The sequence below is a fragment of the Strix uralensis genome, chromosome 9, assembly GCF_047716275.1.
Source record: "Strix uralensis isolate ZFMK-TIS-50842 chromosome 9, bStrUra1, whole genome shotgun sequence".
Lineage (NCBI taxonomy): Eukaryota > Metazoa > Chordata > Aves > Strigiformes > Strigidae > Strix > Strix uralensis.
In genome coordinates, this window is record NC_133980.1 from 29,870,940 (window position 1) to 29,892,665 (window position 21,726).

Sequence of the window (21,726 nt, forward strand, 5' to 3'; positions counted from 1 at the left end):
GTACAGAGAGGCAACGCGGAGACGGGAATGGTGCTGGACCAGGAGCAGAGCCGGGGCTGGAGGAGGCGGCGTGGCGGCGAGTCAGGGCTCCGCTTGTCTCGCACGACGTCGGTGGGAGCGGCCCGTAACACGTACGCTTGGGGAAGTTCCGACATACGGGCGCGGCCATCGTGTTGTACGGAGCTGGCCGAGCCCCGCCTCTCTGCCCCCGGCAGGGTGACACCCTCCCCCCCCGCGGCCGCCCCTCTCAGAGACGCCTTTGACAGCTCGGCTGCCGCGGACCGATCGGCTCGTCGGGAGGCGGGAGCGCCGCAGCGCCGAGGAGGCAAGCGAGCGGCGCTGGGAGCCATGCCCTCTCCTTCCCCACCCGCCGCACAGCATCGGCGCCGTACGGCGGCGCCTCGGCCAAAATGGCGGCGGCCGTGTGGCGGCCGCCATCTTGGTTGACGGCGATGCCGTACAGAAACCCCTTCCCCAACGGCGGAGGGGTGGCCGGGGTGACCTGGCTCCGCCATCTTGCTGTACGGCTGCGGCGGCCCGGGCCGGCGGGCGGGGGCCGGGGCGGGCCCGGCCGGCGGCGGCGGCGGCCGGAGATGGTGATCTGCTGCGCCGCCGCCAACTGCTCCAACCGGCAGGGGAAGGCGCACCGGGGCGCCGTCTCCTTCCACAGGTAAGGGCGGCCGCCCGGCCCGCCTCAGCCCCGCCGCCCCCGGCCCTCCGCAGGTGCCGCGGCCTCCCTCATCCCTCGGCTCCGCTCCGGCCTGGCCGCCGGGCTGGGGGCGGCGGCGTCCTCCGCCGTGCCTGCCCGTCCCTCCCCGGCACCTCCGGGCCCCGAGCGGCAGCAGCCGCCCTTTGTTTCCGTCAGTGCGGGGACCGGCTCCGGGGTCCTTCACGCCTCCCGCAATCGGCTTGGCAGCGGGGAGTTCCCCCGCGCCGCCGCAGGGCCTGGGCCCCAGGCTCCCGCCTCGGCCTGTCCGTGTGTCTGTCCCCACACCCGCCCCGCCTCGGCCTGTCCCCCCGCCGCAGAGGCCTCGCTGGGGATGCTGCCATAGGTGAGTCCCTAAGGGAAGGTGGTTATCTCAGGTGACTGATGCGAGCCCCTTTGGAAAAGGCACCTCGTTCAATTCCTCGGGGTCTTTTTTCCAACCCAGGCACTTTTACACCTTCTTAAATATACCCGGTGTAAACATCAACAGGGTTATGGAGGCAGCGAGTGGACGATGTGTTGACCGAGCTGGGGCGTTTTGCTGTTTGTTGCATCCTCGTTGCTTGCGGACAGGCTGCTGTGTTCGTCATAGGGTAGATGAGCAGCCGAATAATGGGTCGCTTGCTGATGAAAAGGGAAACAACGCTTTTTAGTTCTGTGCTCTTTGTGGAGCTGTTAACGGAGGGAACAAATAGCAAGTGTTTTGGCCCAAAGTGAAATAATCCTCAAATGAGCGTAACCTGTTAAAACACAGCTTTCACCAGAATTTCCTAAACCTAAGAGCACCAACCCTTCTCATTTCCAAAATGCAACTGATTTTTTTCATGGCTTTTGTCTTTTTGTTTTTTCTTTTTAGATTCCCTCTGAAGGATTCAAAGCGTCTGATTCAGTGGCTAAAAGCTGTTCAGAGAGACAACTGGACTCCCACGAAGTATTCATTTCTTTGCAGTGAGCATTTCACCAAAGACAGTTTTTCTAAGCGGTTGGAAGACCAGCACCGGTTGCTGAAGCCCACTGCTGTCCCTACTATTTTCCAGCTTGTAGAAAAAAAACACGACAACCTGGATTATGTCAGAAGCAGAAGAAAAATAGCAAGCCAAGTGCCGCTGCAGGATGGAGAAGACCCAAGGGAAGGAGGCTGTGAGGTAGTTCAGAGGACCTCGTCTTCTGGCCAGGACTTCATGGTGATGCAAGGGACGAAAGAGATGGAGGAGGCGACTTTGCAAGCAGAAATCGGATCAATGTCTGAGGAGGAAGAGAACCTCCACAGCCAGCTGGACGGCCCTCGGAGAAGGACGTTAGGTGATAATTTGGTTGCAAAGCCTGGACCTCAGAAAAAGCCTGAGAGGTCTTCTGTAGAGGACTGTCCTAAAGCCACCTGGACGGGGAGCTGGGTAGCAGACAGAAGTGGTGTGTCGGTCGATGACTTCACGCCTCCTGCCCCTGGTGCCTGCAAGTTCATCGGCTCCCTTCATTCTTACAGCTTTTCCTCGAAGCATGCCAGAGAGAGGCCGTCTTTCCCAAAAGAGCAGCTAGAAAGGAAAAGGCCAAAGAGAGACGTGGAGCCAAGCTGCAGCAGCCATCTTACGGGACACGATAAGGCTGTAGCGGAAGGCTCCCCTACTTCATCCCTCACTGCGACCCCTCAGAAACCTTCCCAGGGTTTGTCAGCATCCCCAGCAGACCTTACCCCTCAGCCCGCCGCTGAGGCTGTGGTGGGGCGGAAGGGTGACACAGATGCCAACCCCATGTCAATCAACGAGGTCATCATGTCGGCCTCGGGAGCTTGCAAGCTCATCGACTCCCTCCACTCGTACTGTTTCTCCTCCAGGCAAAGCAAAAGTCAGGTGTGCTGCTTGCGTGAGCAGGTGGAAAAGAAGAACGGGGAGTTGAAACTTTTGAGGCAGAGGATCAGTCGCTCTGACAGTCAAGTCAGGAAGCTGAAGGAGAAGCTAGATGAGCTGAAGAGGATCAGTTTCCCTTACTTGAACAGCCTGCTATCCCAGGACTGTGGTCAGTATTCCCAGTGGCTTTGCGCTGAGGCAGAATTCACCATTTTCTTAGCAATAAGAGGCTGTTTAAGTTAGAGGTTGTAAAGATGTGATGGAAAAAGATAAGAGAAAGGTACTTTTTTGGAAGGAGAAGTAGTAGCTTGTGTTATACCAACAGATAGAGGTGAAAGAATTAGGTTTTTGTGTACACGAGCTACTTCTTATGACCCAAAAGTTTCCGAGATGATTCCTGGTGTGGAATGGGAAGTTAGGTTGTGGTGTTGCACAGTCTTGATGATTTATTTTTTTTTTCCTCACTGGATTATTTTAACTTCTTTGTGACTCAATAACACCTCTTAGGATTTGCCTTCCTTTGGAATGTGCCTGTAAATTTTTTGTGTGTGTTAATGAGCTGTCATGGGCAGCAGGTATCTGGGAAAGCTGTTGTAGTCTTCTCCAGTGATGTAAGAAGTACTTCTGGTCTTAGATTTCATATGCTGCATTCAGTACTCGGGATATATAAAATCTAAGTGAGGTGGTAGTTATCAAATATGATGATGTCATGATACACAGTGAGATCACTTTTCGTGACTGAATGTCTGTGTTTGGTTTGATCATTTCCTCCCTCGGAAGGCAGAAGAAGTCAGGAAATGGATAATAAAGTGGGAAGAGATGGAGAATGACTTCTCTGTCAATTAAAAAAAATAATAAATTGAGACATCTGAAAATGTAGGGAAACTCAGCGAGAGACGAGGTCGTGTAAAAAGGTTGTGGAGAAGATGAATCAGGCCATAGCCCTTTCTCTTGCAAGAAAAAGTGCTTTAATATACAGCTGATAAAACTTCTGCACAATGACTCTGGTTGCAAGATACAATTTGGGAGTTTAGGAGCAACTAATGGTGTTTGATGTTTGTGTGGCTGCTGAGAAGATGTTGGGTTGCCTTGTGAAGGATGCGTGACTTGGGGCTTTCTTGAAGTGGAAGTCACCCATGGATGCTAGATATCCCCTGTGGTAATTCTTGTGTATTCTTTAGGAGAAGAAACCTCATGGCTGCTTCGAAAGCCATGGACGTGGTCAGAAATGTGATACTGGCATAGGCAGACCCATTCTCCACACTATTATAGCATGGCCTGCTTCCTCACTCAAGTGCAAGAAAATAAACCCTGACAAAATTCTTGAAGGTTGATACCTAACAGTACTTTTCCAACACGTTTTTAATTTTCCAGAGTATGGGAAAACTCACACTTTGTTTTGGGTAGAGGGGGGAGAAGAATCTTTTTCCCCTGTGGGAAATCAACATAGTCTTATTTGTACCTTCTGGTCTGTATTTTTGTTTTGCTTCAGTGTCAAACTAAAGAAAATAATACAATTTTAGGGTTCTGTAATTGTCACTTATATATATATATGGAAAAAGGGTGTCTAGCTTTGGAATACCTTCAATGAGACACTAATTGCAAAAAGAGCGTCCTGAAGTAAGTTTTTCTTTGTTCTAGTAAGCACTATGGATATTTCTTCGTCTTTCCTGAGATGTATGTTCTTACACATACGTCTTTGAGAATGTGAGAATTATATATTAAGAATCTCTTCTATAAGAACATAAGAATTACGTATTCCAATGTAATTTTTTTTAATGAATTGACCAACTCGTTACGTGTTCTGCTGCCTTACCAACAGAAGTGGACATTAATATGTGAAAATGAACCATTTTGGTGATTGTAGCTTGGTGCGATGGGAAGTTCTTGTGGAAGCCTTTGGCTGGTGACTTTTTTAAAGGGTTTGTTGGTAGCTGGCTGGTTTGTTTTTTTTTTTTTTAGCTTAATCTTGGTGTTCTTGTGCCTTGCATTATTTTTTGTGTGCAGTCAAAATACCTGGTTAAGTGCTGCTGCTGAGCAGAGTCCGGTTTATGCCTAGACACTAAGTTTTACTGAATTCAAGAAAGGCTTTTTGGTATTAATAAGAATACAGTTAGGTAACATATTAAGTTAATAATAATTATAGTCTTTGTTAGTAGCTACATTTCAGTTGTCCTAAATCATTTGATGTGTGGTTGAGGTGATGTTATTAGCTGTGAACCTGAGCCTGCATATTTTTTTCTTCTAAAGGCAGTGTGGTGGGGATGGGGAGTGTGAGTAAAGTGACTGACTGGACTGACAGTGCAGGCTGCTACATGTCTGCATCCCAACTCCACGGGCTGCAGGACCTCTCTTTGCTGCTGCCTGACGTTCAGCCGCTTCCACAAAATCACAGGCAGAAAAATGAGCTTTAGGCCTGCACCCTTGAAGCAGACCTTCATTTTGATACTAGTTCTAAACTGGTATTTTCCTCCAGTGAGACAAGGAAATATCTGCTGCCTGTATCCAAACTACAACCGGCTGGAAAGAGCAGGTTTCTGCAGAACTGCTGCACACGCAGTCCCTGCCAGCCACACTTGAGGATTGGTGACTCAGTCTGGATGAGTTTGGCTCACAGCGTGCTCGAACTGTCACAATGCGCTCAAGCGGTGTTTCCCAGCCTGTCTTAACAGGGGGATTGACTAACTGGTTTTAGCAGAAGCCCTGCGCTGTTTCCTGCACAGCTGCCACAATGACCTTTTCCATCTAAACTTTGAATTTGCTTGCTTGTGTAGCAGGAAAATATTTCCTTCTGTTTCGTGGGCCACTTCTGAGATCCGTGGACCAAAGTTTGAGGAATACTTCCAGCCGAGGAGCGTGGTTAGGCACAGTGCACCAGGCAGAATGAGGTTAGATGCATCTTCTGAACAACAGCATGCACTGGGAGAAGTTAGGGAGAGCCAGCGAGCAAATGTGGATCCACTGTCCGGGTGAAGGGGAGACTATTCTAACAGCACTGTCCTCTGATACACAAGTCCTATCTGACCGTCTTGTTCTAATTGAAGGTTTTGCAGCTCTGCTGTATCGTACTCCCCCAGTGCTAGCACAGACAGGAGATCTGAGATGCTCCTTTCACAAGATCAGGTCGTCGTAACATGCTCAATTTTGGTCCTTTTTGTAAAACTACATCTCCCAGCAGGCACTGGGATAACTGTCTTACCTAATGATGAGATCACTTCCCATATAGCCATCTTACCAGCCCTGCGCAAAACACTTGCTGGTGAGCAAAGGTGGTTAGAGAACTAGACCAAGCAGTAGAAAAATAACTCTGCAAACTATGGCTGGCAGTGGAGCAAACGCAGGTATGATTCCATGGGATTGAAGTGTCTGTATTTATCAGAGAGGTAAAGCTTTAGAATTCAGCCATTTGAGCATATGTGGAGCCTCTTCCACACTGCATGTCTGCTTTCACGAAGGTCACATTGAAGGCAGAAGACTGCAAAGTGAGGCCGTGTGAAAAATGGTTAGAATTTTGCTAGGAATCTGCAGGAAATCATATTTCCTTCCAGCTTAGGTTTGTCCTTAAATATTTGTACAAAGCCAGCATAGAAATGAGGTTATTTATAATACTTTTTACATGTGAATGAAGTATAGTTGGTGAACTTTGGGGACAAGCAGAAGGACTCGAACATTAAATGTGTGGTTTTGTGCAGAGATGGAATCCTGATGCCTGGTCTGTGGGGCCTGAGGTGGTGTTTCCCATCAAGGTGGCAACAGGTTTTCACTCATGTTGCAGAAAACAAATAGCAAAATCGTGTTCCTCAGTGGCAGTGAGAAGTGGGGTTGTGCAAGGATGCGAGATGCTGTACTTTCATCTGTCTGAGCAGGACTTGAACAGCAACAGGTCCCTGTCCAGTTTAGCTTGAAAATGAAACACTTAGAATGGATCGCAGAGATGTGCTGTCAGTGGAATGGGCTCTACCAGGGCAGGCACTGCTAACCTGGGAGCTGCATGTTAACTTGGAGCTAGATTTTGGAAGAAAAATGCTTTTATTCCAAGATGGCAGGTGATTTTATTTTTTTTTTCTGCCTTGTCTGGGATGGGAACAGCCAGGGTACAAGGCTGGTCAATAAAGTGGGTGTTAGAAAGAACAAGGGAACTATAAAGTAAGCTAAGAGTGAGATAAGGGTGAGAATATGTGTGCATAGGTTAAGAGCAGGGCTGAATCTGTGGCAGAAGGCATCACGAGAGAGGCTGGGTGAGACTTCACGGCACCTATGGCCTGAGCAGGCGCTGCCCTGCACGGGTGGGTGCTGGGCTGCCTCGTGCTCGAGCAGGCACCGACCTGGTACGCAGCAGGTTTGGGCCTTGGCTGAGCAGGGACATGGCTCTTTCACTGCCCCCTTGGAGAGAAAGGCGGCTGAAAGGGGGGAAACAAGACCCTTAGCTCTGCTGTTGCCTTTTTTTTTCAGTGGAATGGTCTTGTTTTTTCTAGTTGTGTTTTTGTTTTTGTTTTTTTTTTTTCTAATAGCCTATACAGCTTGTGCATTAAGCATTTAGTTCTGCAGTGAGTTGGCAATGACTCACAACAAAAAACCAGCTTGCAACTAGGAAGCAATGAAAACTCAAACTAAGGAAAACTCGGGAGAAAGTAAAACATACTGAGATAAACTCAGGTAGGATGTTCAGGTTTCTCATAACAGTGTATAATTTTTAAAATGTTTTCTCTGTATTTTGTAACGCAGGAGAACTGTGACAGCGACTACAGGCACTGGGGCATTTTACCACAGAGGTTAGAAACAGAGGCAAGAGCACATTGGGGCTTGGCTATGAAATTAATTACTAAGGCTGTAAGGTGAAAATTGGTGAATATAACCACATTCCCAGCTTTTAGAGCAGAAATGGAGCTAGAGCATGTCAATGCTAAGGATGCTGTACTGGTTTACTGAGGGGAGCATCAGCAAAGTGCATAAAGAGGTGGAACACTCAGGGAAGGGCAGCAGAGTACAAAGGCCCCTTCTGTACTTAAATATGGAAAGAGTATGACAGATGAAAGAAAATGAACTGGAACCTTGATGATGATGATGATTTAAATCCAGTAAGCGACTCAGCTGAAGAAAGGACTGCAGGAGGCAGCCCAGCTGTTGCTGTAGACCCTGCACTTTGGAGACTGAGAAGGTTCTGTGTGAGTTGGTTTATATTTTGTTTGGGATTTTGATTTTGGTTTTTTGTTGGGGTTTGTGGTTTTGTTGTGTGTTTGTTTTTTTTTTTTTTTTAAGTTTCCTGCAGCAAGTATTCCCCAGCTTAGGGGAAATAGGTTAGCTGCCTTGTTAGCAACCAGATGGCTGCTCACTCCGCAGTTGTGCTGATAAAGCTGAGTAGGAATTTGTTCCGGTGTAGCTTTCTGTGCCAGGGATCCCACTTGAGAGCCGTGCTGGCTGAAGCCTGTGTAGACATGGCCCGAGGGGGTTGTCCAGCCGCTTTGTCTGGTTTGTCTCATGGCAGGGAGAGCACTCTTTCTCCTGCTACAAAGCGTGGACAGCCAGTTACAGGCTGACTTTGTTACAGCACGGGGAGGGATTTGACTTCTAAACCCTCTGTGAATGGGAAAGATGTGGAAACAGTCTATCTGTGAGTTCAGAGGGATCAAGTAGGGTCAGATGGTGAAATGGAGCTGACTCGTGTGCCCAGAACCTGGGCATGGCAGTTTTGGCCTGAGTGGCTTCCTGAAGAAAGAGATCTAGGTGATCAGGTTGCTTATGTGCCTGTGTTTTTTGTCTTCCAAGCTGCTGCAACTTGTGAGTGTTGTGGCTGATTTCAGTCATTTCATAGAGGAGCTGGAGGTCTCAGAGGTGCTGGGTCCCTATCATCTGGTAGGGAAAGGTGACTCCAGGAATGTCCTTGTTAAGAAGGAGGCTGTAGTGTGAGCTTTCCTCGTATTAGATAAAAGAGAAACTCTGCATATGGATGCAAGAGAACCAGTATTAAGAGGACCCCATCTGATTCTGAAGTTTTAAACATGCAGAAGGGTGGTCAGTGTCTCTTGCACTGCAAGTTCTCAGACATGGTTAGTATTCTTGAAATTGTCACACACTTACTTTTTAAGCCATAGTAGTGAGTTGTTTGTAAAAGTGATGCACCAAGAGTTTAGAACTTTAAAAAGGGAAGTACACGCTCCTTTGTCAGTGAAATTCCTCTTGACAGTGACAGCATCTATAAACGTGTTGTTTGAAACAAAGCATCTCAGCAGACAAAAATATTTTCCTTTTTAAATTCTGCTTTTCGTTGCTACAGTAGTCTTGCATTTACCCACCCCAACCACAACATAAGAAGCAAAGTTCTTTTCAAATCACCACTTTTATTCTTCTGATGGACTCATTCAGCCTCCATCCTGTCTGCCTCCCCCACTCTTGCTTTTCCACTCTCAGCTCAACCCTCTGGCACAGAAAGCTGCCAGGGAGAAAAAAGGACTTAGTCCACTAGTCAGAGATCAGTACCAAAGGTAAGAAGAACACTGTACAGGACGTGATCAAGATGTGTTTGCTCTTCTTCTGCACTTCACTGAGTCTCTGGTCCTTATTCCTACCAGCGCTTCTGTTGCTCTCTGCTTTCCCAAGTGACATAAAAACTAAAAAACTCATGTTGGCTTCACTGCCATCCAGGTAGTTTGGAAGCGTAGTAATGGTCGCTTGGGCATGTTGTTTGCCCAGATGCTGTAGACTTCAGGATATACAGTTACATCTTCACTTTTCACTCTTTGGAAGTGAGACTAGCTTGCGTGGTCAAGCACCTCCACCCAGGCTGGATGGGGGGTCAAGCTGTGGGTGCTGGAAGTGATTCTCTTGGTTTATGACAGAGTCTAAAGAGTGGAAATGTCTAAAGCCATTTCTTTCATGTATCGTTTTGGTGCTTTTTCCTGAAATGCTGCAAGGTTGGTAAGCAGAAGAAAATGAAGTACTCTATTACAAGAAGTCTGTGATGGAAAGCATCCCTCTCTAGGCTTTGTTGCCACCTCCTGACCCAGGAGAGGGCAGCAGCAGCCCAGGCTGCCGTCTCTTCCAGCCTTTCCAGAGCTTTGCTCTTCCCTTCTGCGCTGGGAGTTTGAGTCTGCAAAAAGCTTGTAAAGAAATGCAGTGTCTGCAGTAGCAAGTGAAAGGCAAATACCAATTGGGTGGGGTAGCGATACTCTCCTTGCTCGCAAAACTGCATTCTCTCAACATGAACATCGAAAGGGAAACTGTTCCTAAGAAGCAGTGTAGAAGTTTGGGGGTTCTTGTAGCAATAATTTTGGACTTATATTATCGGTCATCACTGTGTAAAGGTCTTTGCACCAGAAAATAATCTGTTGTTTTGGTTGCTCGCAGTACAGGTGGAAGGTAAGTACAGTGAAGTGCTGTCTGGTACACTAACACCACTGTATGGATTGTAGGAACTCCTTACACTTGGTAAGCTGGTGGTGAATGCACAGGCTGGCAGGATGGTCTGTGCGAAGGCTGGCTCTGATGCCATGGGTTTTTATCACCTATTTCATAGTGAGCTCTCCTGTTTTCTCATGTTACTTCACTTGCAAAATACTTCAGGATAAAGAAGAGTAATTAGCAGCATCTTGCTGATGTGCCAGCTGGCTTTCTAAACCTGCTATCAGTAGGAGAATAAATAACTAAAGTGATAATTCTCTTTTACCTGGGAAAGTTTCTGTTCCCTCTCCTTTGGCATTCCAGGTGTGGACTCTCCGTTCTTCCTACTCCCTCATTGTTTTTACCCTGACGTTTGGGACGGAGCACAGTGAAACTCAGACTGATCAAGCAAATTTTTACCCACAGCATCGCCTTTTTAGGTCATAATTTCTCCCTGCAGCTGAGTCCATGCCTCTCAGACCAGCCGGACAGGTAGCTTGTTCTTGTATTAGGCAATATCACTAGGTGTGGAAAACAACCCCCTTCAACTCCCACCCTGCCAGTATGAGTCATTTATCATGTGAGTGGGAGAAGGACATGCTTTAAGTATACTTCAGTCATAACATAGCTAACCTAGAGTAGTGGGCCCCTCACTTCTGTTGGTATTGGTCTTTCCTGAGATCACATGGGTGCCCTATTGTTCTCCTGGCTTACACCTTAGGAACGGATCTGCTTTGCTGTTCACATAGCTTTAAATTGTCTGCCTCCATTTCTCTGATATATTTTTTCTTTCAGGTCACACCCTTTGAAATCACAGCAAAGTGCAAAACTGTTGTTTATTAAAGCTCTTCTAAAATTATTCCTTAAAGAAGTTTTAACTTTGTGAAACAGACCTTGGTTGCTTCTTAATAAATGCAGTGACAAAGAGAAGTTGCTTTCTCTTCCATTCATGCTTTAGCTTGCAGGCACCCTAGTCTTCTTAAAATGGTTCATTTAGCCTTAGTCCAGAGCCTAAACAGAACAACTTCTGAATGATCCCTGTCTCTTTGTACAAGTGTGGGTCATTGTTAACATCTTCAAAAAAATTACAGCCAGACTTTGATCTTGAATATGTATGCAGCCTGATGTTCCTCTGAGGTGAGGACTCGTTTCCTTTGTCTCTGAGATAAACAGGAACGATATGTACAGAGTGCTTGAGGAAAAACCAGGCCAGAGCATTAGAGAGTTAATTATCATTTAGTGATAATTCTTTATGCTGAGATTTCAGTGTTCTTCCTTGCATGTAGATGGGAGGGGGATTTCTCTTCAGATCAAGTTACAGAGAGAAGTCAGAAATGGACCACGTGGAAGAGTGCTCTATGTAAGGCCAAGAGCAGGTTTGAAAACAGACCTATTTTCTGTGACTGTTGTTCCCTGTCTACCCTTGCACCTTGGCATTGATGCTGCTCTAGAGAAAAGCATTGCTGCTGCACTGGACCATTTCTGAGGTGTTTTGTGTTCACCTCCACCCAGCTGTAAGCAGCTCACAGCAAGCTGCAGAGCACAGATCCCTGAATTTTCTTTCTTCATTCTTTCTTCTTCCTCCACAGAGACTCCCCAGCTGAATCCTGTGATGGAGCCCCTGTCCTGGATGCTGGGCACCTGGCTGTCTGACCCGCCAGGAGACGGCACCTTCCCTACAATGAAGCCCTTCCAGTACCTGGAAGAAGTGCACATCTCTCATGTGGGGCAGCCCATGCTCAACTTCTCGTAAGTCTAGGGGTTTATCTATGTTGGCAGCAGCTTTTGGATCAGAGCAGGCATGGCTTCAGTGAGATTCGTTGGTTGTGTTTCTTTTCCAGTGGCAAAGTAAACAAGTTTTCACCTACCAAATAAGACGACGTAATGATACGTGACTGCATGCTCTGCCTTTCGTTTTCCTTTAAAACTTGTGATTAATTGGCGTGCTGTTGCAACATACCCAGAGCTGCACACCTGCAATCACTGAAGATTCACTAGCCCAGGGGTACAGTGCGCTTCTACAGAGCTTTTCAAAAGTGAGTTCACACACCTGTGAACTTGTGCAGAAGCACACACGTACAGGACCAGGACTGTGGCCATGGTGCAGTGTACTGTTCTTGTGCCCCATCAGTCTTGTGGGTTACATAGTGAGAAGTAACTCAGGGTGCTGTGAATGTGACTGTAAGTTAAAATAGTGAGAGGAACTTAAGGTACCAAAAATGGCCCCAGCATGGACATTGCCATTTGTGCAAATTCCTTACCTGCCTTTGAAAGACTGGTGATCCTTCCACTTTAATGTGATGTGCACTGGGTGCATACGTTAGCCAAAAGATGTACTGTCCTCATGGCCAGAAAAAATCCACTGTTCTTGCTGGCGGTAGCTGTCTAGTTAGAAATGAATCTTCAGGTAATAGCATTACAACTGTTATCATTCTGCTTTGTGAAACTCCCACTTACAGATACAATAAATGAAAGAGCTATGTATGACATGGCTGCCAAGTTTGTCCATTTTAAACCGTGGTCCTCAGCCTTCACCATCGTGAAAATCTGAGGAAAAATTAGTATTTAACAAACTATGTGGGTTAGAAGGCAGATAGCTTAACTGCTTTGGCTGCAAGTAATTGTTCTAAGAATAATCAAAAGAAATCTGGCGGAAAAGAAGTGACATGTTAGCTAACTGTTCAGTGCTGCTCCAGTACTCATTTGGGAGGGGTGAGTTGGAAAGTTGGTTGCTTTGAAAACCAGAGAAAAGAATAATTACAAGGTGCCAATGCTGTGTGAAAGATGCCCTGTGTTCCTGGCGTGCCTGTTCACTGTGACAGAGCTGCCAGCTCAGCATGTGACATTTTTAGTCCAGCTTCCAAAAGAAACAAACCTCTGGCAATCATGCTCTGTCTACACCTCCCTCTCCAACTTTTGAACAGTTGCTGATTTGAGTCGCTTTCCCCCCCCCCCCCCCCCCCCTCTTTTGTGCCAAAGAGATAGACACCTTAGAGCTGTTGAGCTCTGGGAAGCATCAGGAAAATAGGCAGCAGTGCCACTTGACTGTTAGAGAACGGTCTGTGTGTCTCTTGAATACTCCAAGCGCTGCAAAAGGGGTGATTTAAGTTCATTCCTCCTCTGATTCTAGATAATCCCACCATGAGGCATGAGTCCATAGGGTACCCCGCTTCACTAGCTGCTGAGATTGCTAGGACAGTCCTTAGGGGTGCAGCCCTGCACCGTTGATAGAAGTCATTCCTGGTTCTTCCTATAACCATGTGGTTAAAAGGAGACATCCTTTATATAGAAACAAAGCCAAGCAGGAGGAGTAATTTGTGTATTTGTACCTAGGGGACATTGCAGAGCCAGAAGCAGCTGCAAGGCACCCAGGCTCCTCCCTAGCTGCATGCCTTGGCTGTGCTCCCCCTTCCTTGTCTCCAGTTCTTCGAAGCCCAGGGGTTTCTGGTACACTGTGTAGGGGTGCCACGTGCTACACCTTGTGCTGCTGGTCTTCTAGGAAATGTTGACTCTGCGTGATTCATTATATTTTCCTTCACATAGGAAACACTTGCTCTGGACTTTTCTGCTCTCAGTGCTTTAATAAATAACTGCTCCAGCTTGGCACGTGCCAGCGCCTAGACAAGCCCCTTGGTCAAGCTCTTCCTGCACACTTGTCCTGTTACTGTTGGGGTGGCCGCTGACGATGCAGTATATCCCCAGTCCCAGGACAGGTCATGATGGCCAAGGTGACTGGTGTTGGCTGTTTCCAGCAGACACATCCCAGTTGCACAGCAGAGGCATGTGTGGAAACTGCTGTCGCATGAGGGAGTTCTGGGTGCAGATTTAGCAGCAGCAGCTCTGAGGTTGTCTCTGTCTCCTTTCCTGTAGAAGGATGCAGAGTGGGAAATTCTATGAAAAACAGTATGAAAAGAAGCAAGTTAGTCTAGACTAAAGAAACACCAATAGGATAGTCCACTACATTATATAGATACCCAGCTTGCTATTGTGTTTAAGCTGCTGTTTAATTCAGTTACCTGTATAGACTCAGGAATGCTGTAGTACTAATACAGTATATGAACATGTGTGATATATAATCACATTATGGGTGACCAAGCATACAACTTTGAGGCCTCATGAAGAACAAATAGGAATCTGAGCTGAACTTTTTTTCTTTCTGAAGGGGGTAGTGGGAGAAATAAGTCTGCTCTGTAACTGCCTGCAGCAAGTAATTTGCAAAAAACACTAGCCTGCCAGGTTTAAAAGCTAAATAAAGATGATATTGTAATTCCAGGTATTTATTTGAGAAGAAGTATTTGAGACAGAGTATGGCTTCAGCATCAGTGAAATGTCTGACTTCCTGAGAGAGTTTGAGCTAGCTCTTAGAAAGATCCAGGAGCTCTGGCAAATCTGAAGCTTGAACTTAAATAACTAAATCCAGCTCTAAAAAATAGCTGTGCCTGTAAAGTAACCATATTTTTACACATTTACATCTCCTGACTGTGAAGCGTTGTCAGTCTTTTACTCTTCAAAGAATACTGCAGGCAATCATGTGGCTAAGTAAAATACTGTTTCCTCTGAGAGGAAACCAGGTCAAACGCTGTATTTTCAGTGGAACAAACAGCAGCTTTTGTATTCCCCTCAGGTTCAACGCCTTCCATCCAGACACCAGGAAGCCCATGCACCGAGAATGTGGATTCATCCGCCTCAAACCTGACACTAATAAGGTGGCCTTCATCAGTGCCCAGAACACAGGTACACAGCTGATATCCACACTGGGGAAGAGAAGAGCTTCTTACCCTGCTGTGCCATTTCATCGCTTTTCCAGAAAATGATTGCACATCTCACAGTTTCCTTTAATTTATTTTCACTGTGGGTTCACTGAAGGCACAGTGAAAACAAATTAATAAATGAGCTTGTGTCAAAAGCACTGAGTTTCTAGGACTGGCTATGTGGCTTTTCCCAGACAGTGTGGCTTTCTAGCTTTCTGTGACAGGAAAGGACTGCAAGTCAAAATACTGCTCATGCAGGAGACTTGAGCAGTGTCCTTTCCTTAAATGATCAGTTGGTATTTGCAGATGTAGCTTTGTAAACCAAAAGAACACCTGCCTCTGTGACTGCAATTGCATTCTGAGTCTTAATGATGGCAGGTGATGAGTGGCCAGTCACGTTCTCGATGCCTTCATAGCATCCTGGTCTTTTTTTGTGGGGAGGCAGGGGGAACGTGTACAGATAAGAGCATTCCCACTGCTCTGGTGAGTTGGCCACAGTTGTCCCTGGGGTAGGAACAGAGAGGCGCATGCCTTGGTTCATGAGCTCCTGGGTCTGGAGTCCTCCTATTGCTAGTGTCTTATCTGGCCAGCTGCTCTCCTAAGCAAGGTCAGACTTAACAGCCCACTTAAACTGTTGTTGCCCCTGTCAACATTTGCCATATTTGATTCTGCGGTGCAGGGTAGAGCTTGTGGTCCTGACAAGGTGGGGCTGTGGTGGTTTTAACCCCCACTTGCAGCCTCTGCACCCAGGAGTGTTTGGTGTGACCCGTATGGCAGGTTCCCTGTTAGAGACCCTGCCTGGGCTGTGGCACTACCAACAGCCTCCGCAGCGCTGTAGCAGGGGAGCTTCTCTCCTACTGTTCCCTTAATCTTGGAGAGTAATCTCAGTGCAGTCTTCTTCCTCAGCTCCTAAACTAGGAGAATCTCCCACTGTCTGGATGTGGTGTCTTGGTACTCATTACACACCTTACAGGGACTGAATGAGAGAGAGAACCACATCTAAATTGTAAGTGAAAGAGTGTTTAAACCCAGTTGATGCTTAAATTTCCATCTAAAACACCGGAGCAGGTGCTGAAGGGAAAACGGCCAGTTGCAGCATGATACTCATCCCACAGGGTATGAGTAAGTCTGGCTGGATTTTTCAAAGCAGCATTACATGTCAGAGGTTGTATGGATTTGCAGTTGTGTGTGCTGGGTCAAATAAAATCATTCTTTAGGGAGAATAGTGGTCTATTACGTAGCCTAATAATTGTGACATTGTTAAGTAACCTTTGTAGCCTAATAATATATATGACCTTGCTTCTCACTAGGGCTGGTGGAGGTGGAGGAAGGGGAGGTGAATGGACAAGAGCTGTCTATAGCTTCTCACTCCATAGCCAGGATCTCCTTTGCCAAGAAGCCCCACGTAGAGCAGGTGAGTGCACACGTAGCATTGCTAGCTGCAGAAGGTGTCTAGTTGAGAGGATAGGTTAATTAGCATGCTTTAATTACAGATTGCCATCAGGAGTTCTTGGAAATATTGCATGGCATCCTGGATTATCCTTTCTGTAACAGCCTTCAGAAGATATTTTGTACATTACAAGATCCAGAGGGATCGTTAAGATAAGAACTGACGCACCGAATCAGACCAGCCAACCCAGAATCCTGTCTCCAGCAGTGGCCAGTAGCAGGTCCTTAGGGAAGAGAATAGGAAAGTCTTGTCTAAATACCCTCTTATGGCAGCGGTGTTACTTAATGCTGGCTTCCTGGTTTAATTACAGTATGAGGACGCACACATAAGGTACATCCAGTATTGGACCTCATCAGGATATTTTAGGGCTGCCTGCCTTTCACTGGAGCTCCACCTTGTCTTTGCACATCTCGCTTGCTTTTCAGTGCATTCACAAGTTGCTGTGGGCTCTCTTCCCATCTCTGGCTGCTTGGCATGGCTGGCACTTGCTGTCAGCTCCAGTCTTGGCTGACTGCTTCTTGGTTTTGACTTTTTTTTTGTGTGTGTAGCGTTAGGTTTGTTGTGGGTACAGCCAGGTGTGAGTAAGATGCTGGAGTCAGTGGGGCATACTGAGGTCACTCTGGAAGCCTGGCTGTCACATATGAAGTTGTCTTGGCTGACTAGCAGCAGAGAAAGACAGGGAAGTTGAACAAGCTCTCACAAAGAGTAGGTTCTTGCATCTGTTTTGTTTTCTCTGATATCATGTGAACCAAGTGACTAACTGCAGTTGTTGAAGGGTGACAAGTGAGGTGTGGCTCTTGGGAGAGAAGACACTACTTTGATTGCAGCAAATACACTATTGTCTTATTCTGGACTTTAAGGCTTAATTTTGCAACTCACTCTAAAGCCAGCCCGTAGATAACTGAGAGCGCAAGTTTGTGCAGATGCGGCTGGTGTAATAAATGTGCTTCCGAAATTCACTGACATGCCAAAAATTGCATGTGCCTACACAAACAGTGTCCTAACTCTGGAAAGGCTGGTCCTAACTCCCCTGCCTTCAGATGCAAGTTTTAAGTTGTTGGGTTTCTCCTTTCCCAGAAGAGCTGTATTGCCTCCTTTCTATAGCAGGAGAAATAAAGCTGTTAAATACTATGGTTATCACCGAGGCAGCAGAGCTCTTAATTACAAACATTTAAATAAAATGGGCTGCCCTCTCAAGAGTCACTGCCTGAAATGTGAACAGATAGACTGGCAGGAGCAGAGCGGGGAGCAACAGAATCCAGCAAATGTCTTACTGGCTGAGGGCTCCAAGTCTGGCTTTGGCTGAAGGCTGGAAGAGAAAACCTCCTGAGCTGAAGGTCTGTGCTCACCTGGCACCTGAGGGCAGTTCAGGCCCACGTACTGGTCACAGTGAGTATCTGGGAGGCCCTTGCTGGTGAAGGAAGATGTGGAATGAGAGGGTGTGGCAGGTAACCAGCTCCCAGTGCGTTTTCTTCTTCACCAAGAACAGCACTAATTGCCCATGGAAACGAAGAGACCACAAGTATTGTGAGAAGGGCACGTGTGTTGCTGCTTTAGTTGCTTATTTTGAGAAAGCTTCACCGTAACGTCACATTCCTGGGGCAGAGTGAAACAGTGGGATGGCTGTGGCTTGGCCGAGCCATAATTCAGGCAGGAAGACCTGTTCCCGTCCTATCTGATCAGCAAATATTAATCAAAACATAATTTGCGTATGACCCCGTTCCTGCTGTTGCCCCGTGAATGTCAGAACAGCAGCACATCCTCCACAGCCCCGCGTAGCTTTGCTCTCCGCTGGGAAGAACCTCCTGGAAGGGGGATGTGTTGGATGTTGGCACCAAGGGCGCACTGCGGGCGTAGGAACGGATGTGTTAACGGAGGACACTGCCTCGGAGCACGCAGACTGGTGATAGCTCGTGGACATGCCCTTCAGTGACCTTAATTGGAAACGAATGCATTCACAACAGCCTCTGCATTTTAGGAATTTCTAAGTGGGGCTGGTTTAAGTGACTGCACATTAATCATACTTGCAGGTTATCCTGCTGCCCCCAGGGCTTTGTTTCAGTTCACTCCTGGGATGGCGTTCAGCACTGGAAGCAGCGGGTGGCCCCCAGGCAGTATGAGCAGCTCTTCTGGATGACGTGGAGAGAATCTGTGCTGAAAGCACGCGAAGGGCCGACGTGTTGGGTGCGCGGGGTCCGCGCCAAGCTGCCTCCTTACAGCCGCACTCGCTCGGGGTGCTGCCGTGCCCAGGTGTCATCCACGTGGTTATGTGGCTGTTCTCCTGCTGGGCCAGTGACACCCTCCAGCGTGTGCTTGTGGAACAGGAGCTGAAGTTCATAAAGGCTGGTCCCGCTTCTCTTCTTTATTTCAGCGCGACACCTAGGAGCAGACCTACAACCTGTGCTGAGCACTGCGGACGCTCAGCAGCTCCCTCCTCCACTTTGGAAGCTGCTGAAGCCTGGGTTCAGGCACCTGCTTACGTGGGTCCTAAGTGGTCCAGCTCCACAGGGCAACCCCAGATTGCCTCTGTGGAGGTTTGGTGCAGCACAGACAGACTCGCAGCCTGCCCAGGTGGAGAGACAGGGACAATGTCAGCTGCTGAGCCCTCTCAGTGGACAGCACTGCCCTTCCCTCCTGCCCTGGAGCTGAACACCCGCCTGGCTGCAGGCGCAAGCTGAGGCTCGGCAGGCTCCAGACTCCCCACGTAGCACGAGCAACGCCTTACTCTGGCACGATGTGGTGGCCTGCAGAGAGCCTGAGTGGTTCTGAAGGCTGTCTTGGGGACATTATCAGCGCAGAGCATCTCCCTAAGCTGCCAACAGGCAGTCACTCTTCTGGTGGAGGGATGTTGGCCTGTCTGTGCTGAGGTGATATCAGTAGTAGTGTCAGGACACGGCATTGCTCTGTGGATAATGGTCTTGGGACTTGGAGCTGGTATTTTGGAAAGGGCTGCCTGCTTTAGGAGACAAAACTCCTTGTTTACTAACATAGCTGTAGTGAGCATCTCCTTCCATCTGTAGTGCATTGACAGCAAAACACCAGGATGGCAAAGGGAAGGTAGAAAGCACAGGTAAAGATATCAGCCTGTGAATGCTGTTTGCTTGACTGTTATTTCTTTTCTTACCCCCTTTTTAGATTACCAGAAAATTCAGGCTCAATTCCGATGGGAAACTCGAACAAACTGTCTCAATGGCAACCACTACGCAGCCCATGACTCAACACCTCCACATCACCTACAAAAAGGTGACGCCCTGACGCCAGGAGGGCTGGGCCTCCCCGCTGAGGGCGAGGAGCGGGGTATCATGCACCGAGAGCAGCAGCAGCTCGGGAGCACGGCATGGCAGACCCCGGAGCTGGCTGCCTGCGCTTGCCCCCAGGGCCGCAGAGCTGCCCGTCCTCTTGAGAATGTTACTCAGATGTTTCTGTAATGGTATATTAAAAAAAAAAAATAAAAAGCTTTTATTTTTATGGCTGTGTCTTTGGGCATGATTGCAGAGTCTTGCACTGCTCTGGCAGTGGTTACAGAGGGCTTTTTGGTGCATGTTCATTAGTAAGTGTCAGGTTGCAGATCCAACCTCCTGGGCCCTTCTCTGCAGTCTGAATAACGTCGCAGGAGCAGCAGGATCAGGAATGGATTTGCACTGCAGGGACAGACCCTGAGAACTCCAGCTCCTGCCTAATGAAACTTGGCTTAAATATTCAGGGGGAGCACCTACACCTTGCTGTGGGCAGAGACAACTGTTGCAGGACCTGGTCCTGATGGTGCTGTCCTGCTGACTTGAAAGTACAGGGCAGTCCTGGAGGTCAGGACCAGACCTTGCTTATTCAGTGCAGAATATCACAAGAGTTTGGGTGACAGCTGTGAGCCAACGGGCAGCGAGAGAAACTGCAAACAGTGGGGATTGATCTCAGCAGTTCTTTTTTCTAACTTGGGAGTCGTGATGCAGCCTTTGACCTTCGTGAAATCTGTCCTTGAGTCCCTCAGCAGAGGGAGGCAAAGGTCTAGCACTGCTGGTCTACAGCAGAGGTAGGAGAGGTGGTTCTGGCTGCGTTTCTCCATCAATTGTCACCAAGGGCTTTCTGTGGTCGTTGTGCAGCTCTAGGAAGGCCTTGGCAGTGACATTTCTTTCTCACAAGCTTCCCAACTGTTGTGCAGAAACTATGAGGGCACGATGGGTCTGGTTTGTGCCTGTAGCTCTCTTTGGGGCCCAAGACCCACCTCAGCCAAAGGGATTTAAAACCTTTGTGGTTTTGGAGATGTCTGCTCTGGCAGCTCCCTGAGCTTCGTGGTGGCGTCCTCAGTGTATTTGCAGGGAGCACAAAATAATTCAGATAGGTGGTTTCAGCATGTACGGCTACAATGGTATTTTTCAGGAAAGTGGAGGAGGCGGCAAGTCAACAGATCCTGTGTTATATTTCTGAGCTCCTGTATTTGATGTTGAAAATGCTAAATGGGGGCAATAAATGATAGCACAGAAACTTCTCATGGTTCTGGAGATATCAGAAGGCTTTGGGGGAAGTGAAACAAAGCAATTGACAAAGTTTTTACTGTTAAGCGGGAATTCTTTATCAGCAGCGCTGGGGTCGCCCTGGGGATTCTCCACCATAAGGGCTCCCAAGAACCAGCAAGGGACATCAGTTACACACACACAAATCATACATATTCATTAGATTTCCTGGGAAGGGCTGTCTCATGATAATGAGTTCCTGGAATTCATTTACATAGTCTGAGCATGCGTAGTGGAAATAGGGTGAGGGTCTTTGGTGGTCGAGGGAAGAAGTAAGCAGTCTTCTTCAAAGTGTTCGCTAGTGACCCTCTTTCCAGAGCGTGTCCTGTGAAGTAACGTCCAGGTTCCTCCTTCCTAAATCAGCAGAATCATCCTCCCTATAACAGGGTCTCTGTATCTCTTTGTTCGAGCCCCCCTATCTCATTCTAGGAGTTGCCCAAGTGCCCACTGAAGGCCTTGACTCTGCTCTCAGTGATTTCCGTAGGGAGCCTGACGAGCGTTTCCATCTGACCTAAACAGACAAAGGGACCTCAGGAAACAGTTGAGGAGTCAGGAGTCCTTGAGAAAGAAATGAAGCAAAACACAAGCAAAGCTTTCATACATCACATCACAGTTTAGTCTTAATAATTGTCAGAAATTCATTTGTTTGAGCCTTTTCATTCCCTTTCAGAAGGCAGAACTTTGCAAATAGTCGCTGATCTGTGAAGAAGTGATTTTGAATGTTTCTGCTCTAAGTCTTGAAGTAGAGGGTGTTGGCCAGTGACGTGAAGCCTAGATGGAGGCTGATCGTTAGTGGTCAGGGATCAGTACTGGGTCTGATCCTCTTCAGTAGTGATCGGGATGATTAGGCACAGTGTGCCCTTGAGAGAGGCATGGCACTGTTCAGCCTGGAGAAGAGAAGGCTCAGGGGATCTTCTCCATATATATAAATATCTGAAGGGAGGGTGCAAAGGAGATGCACCACAACAACCAGCAACAGGGACCGACTGAAAGGGGCTTGAGCAAACGCAGAGGTGTGAAGCATGCTGCCAGCTGGGCTTTGCATCACGGGGTCTGTCTCTGAGGCTGGGGGGGGCTCCTGGGTGTGCCT

General features: G+C 47.8%; 1 protein-coding gene across 4 annotated transcripts; it reads left to right on the forward strand.

Moving 5' to 3' along the window:
• Nucleotides 1-9: 9 nt before the first annotated feature.
• THAP4 (THAP domain containing 4) lies at nt 10-19,596 on the forward strand. Of its 4 annotated transcripts, XR_012630049.1 has the most exons (7): nt 319-670; nt 1,563-2,719; nt 11,517-11,676; nt 14,552-14,661; nt 15,989-16,092; nt 16,172-16,458; nt 19,264-19,398. XR_012630049.1 is itself a non-coding variant. In XM_074878065.1 (6 exons), the coding sequence occupies exons 1-6, from the start codon at nt 28-30 to the stop codon at nt 19,381-19,383; spliced, it is 1,755 nt and encodes a 584-aa protein (XP_074734166.1). In that variant the 5' UTR covers nt 10-27; the 3' UTR covers nt 19,384-19,596. The 4 variants fall into 4 exon arrangements, 3 of the variants coding, with proteins under 3 accessions (XP_074734166.1, XP_074734165.1, XP_074734167.1); XM_074878065.1 differs by lacking the exons at nt 319-670; nt 16,172-16,458 and adding an exon at nt 10-131 and having other exon boundaries at nt 19,264-19,596; XM_074878064.1 differs by lacking the exon at nt 16,172-16,458 and having other exon boundaries at nt 322-670; nt 19,264-19,596.
• Nucleotides 19,597-21,726: the final 2,130 nt, after the last annotated feature.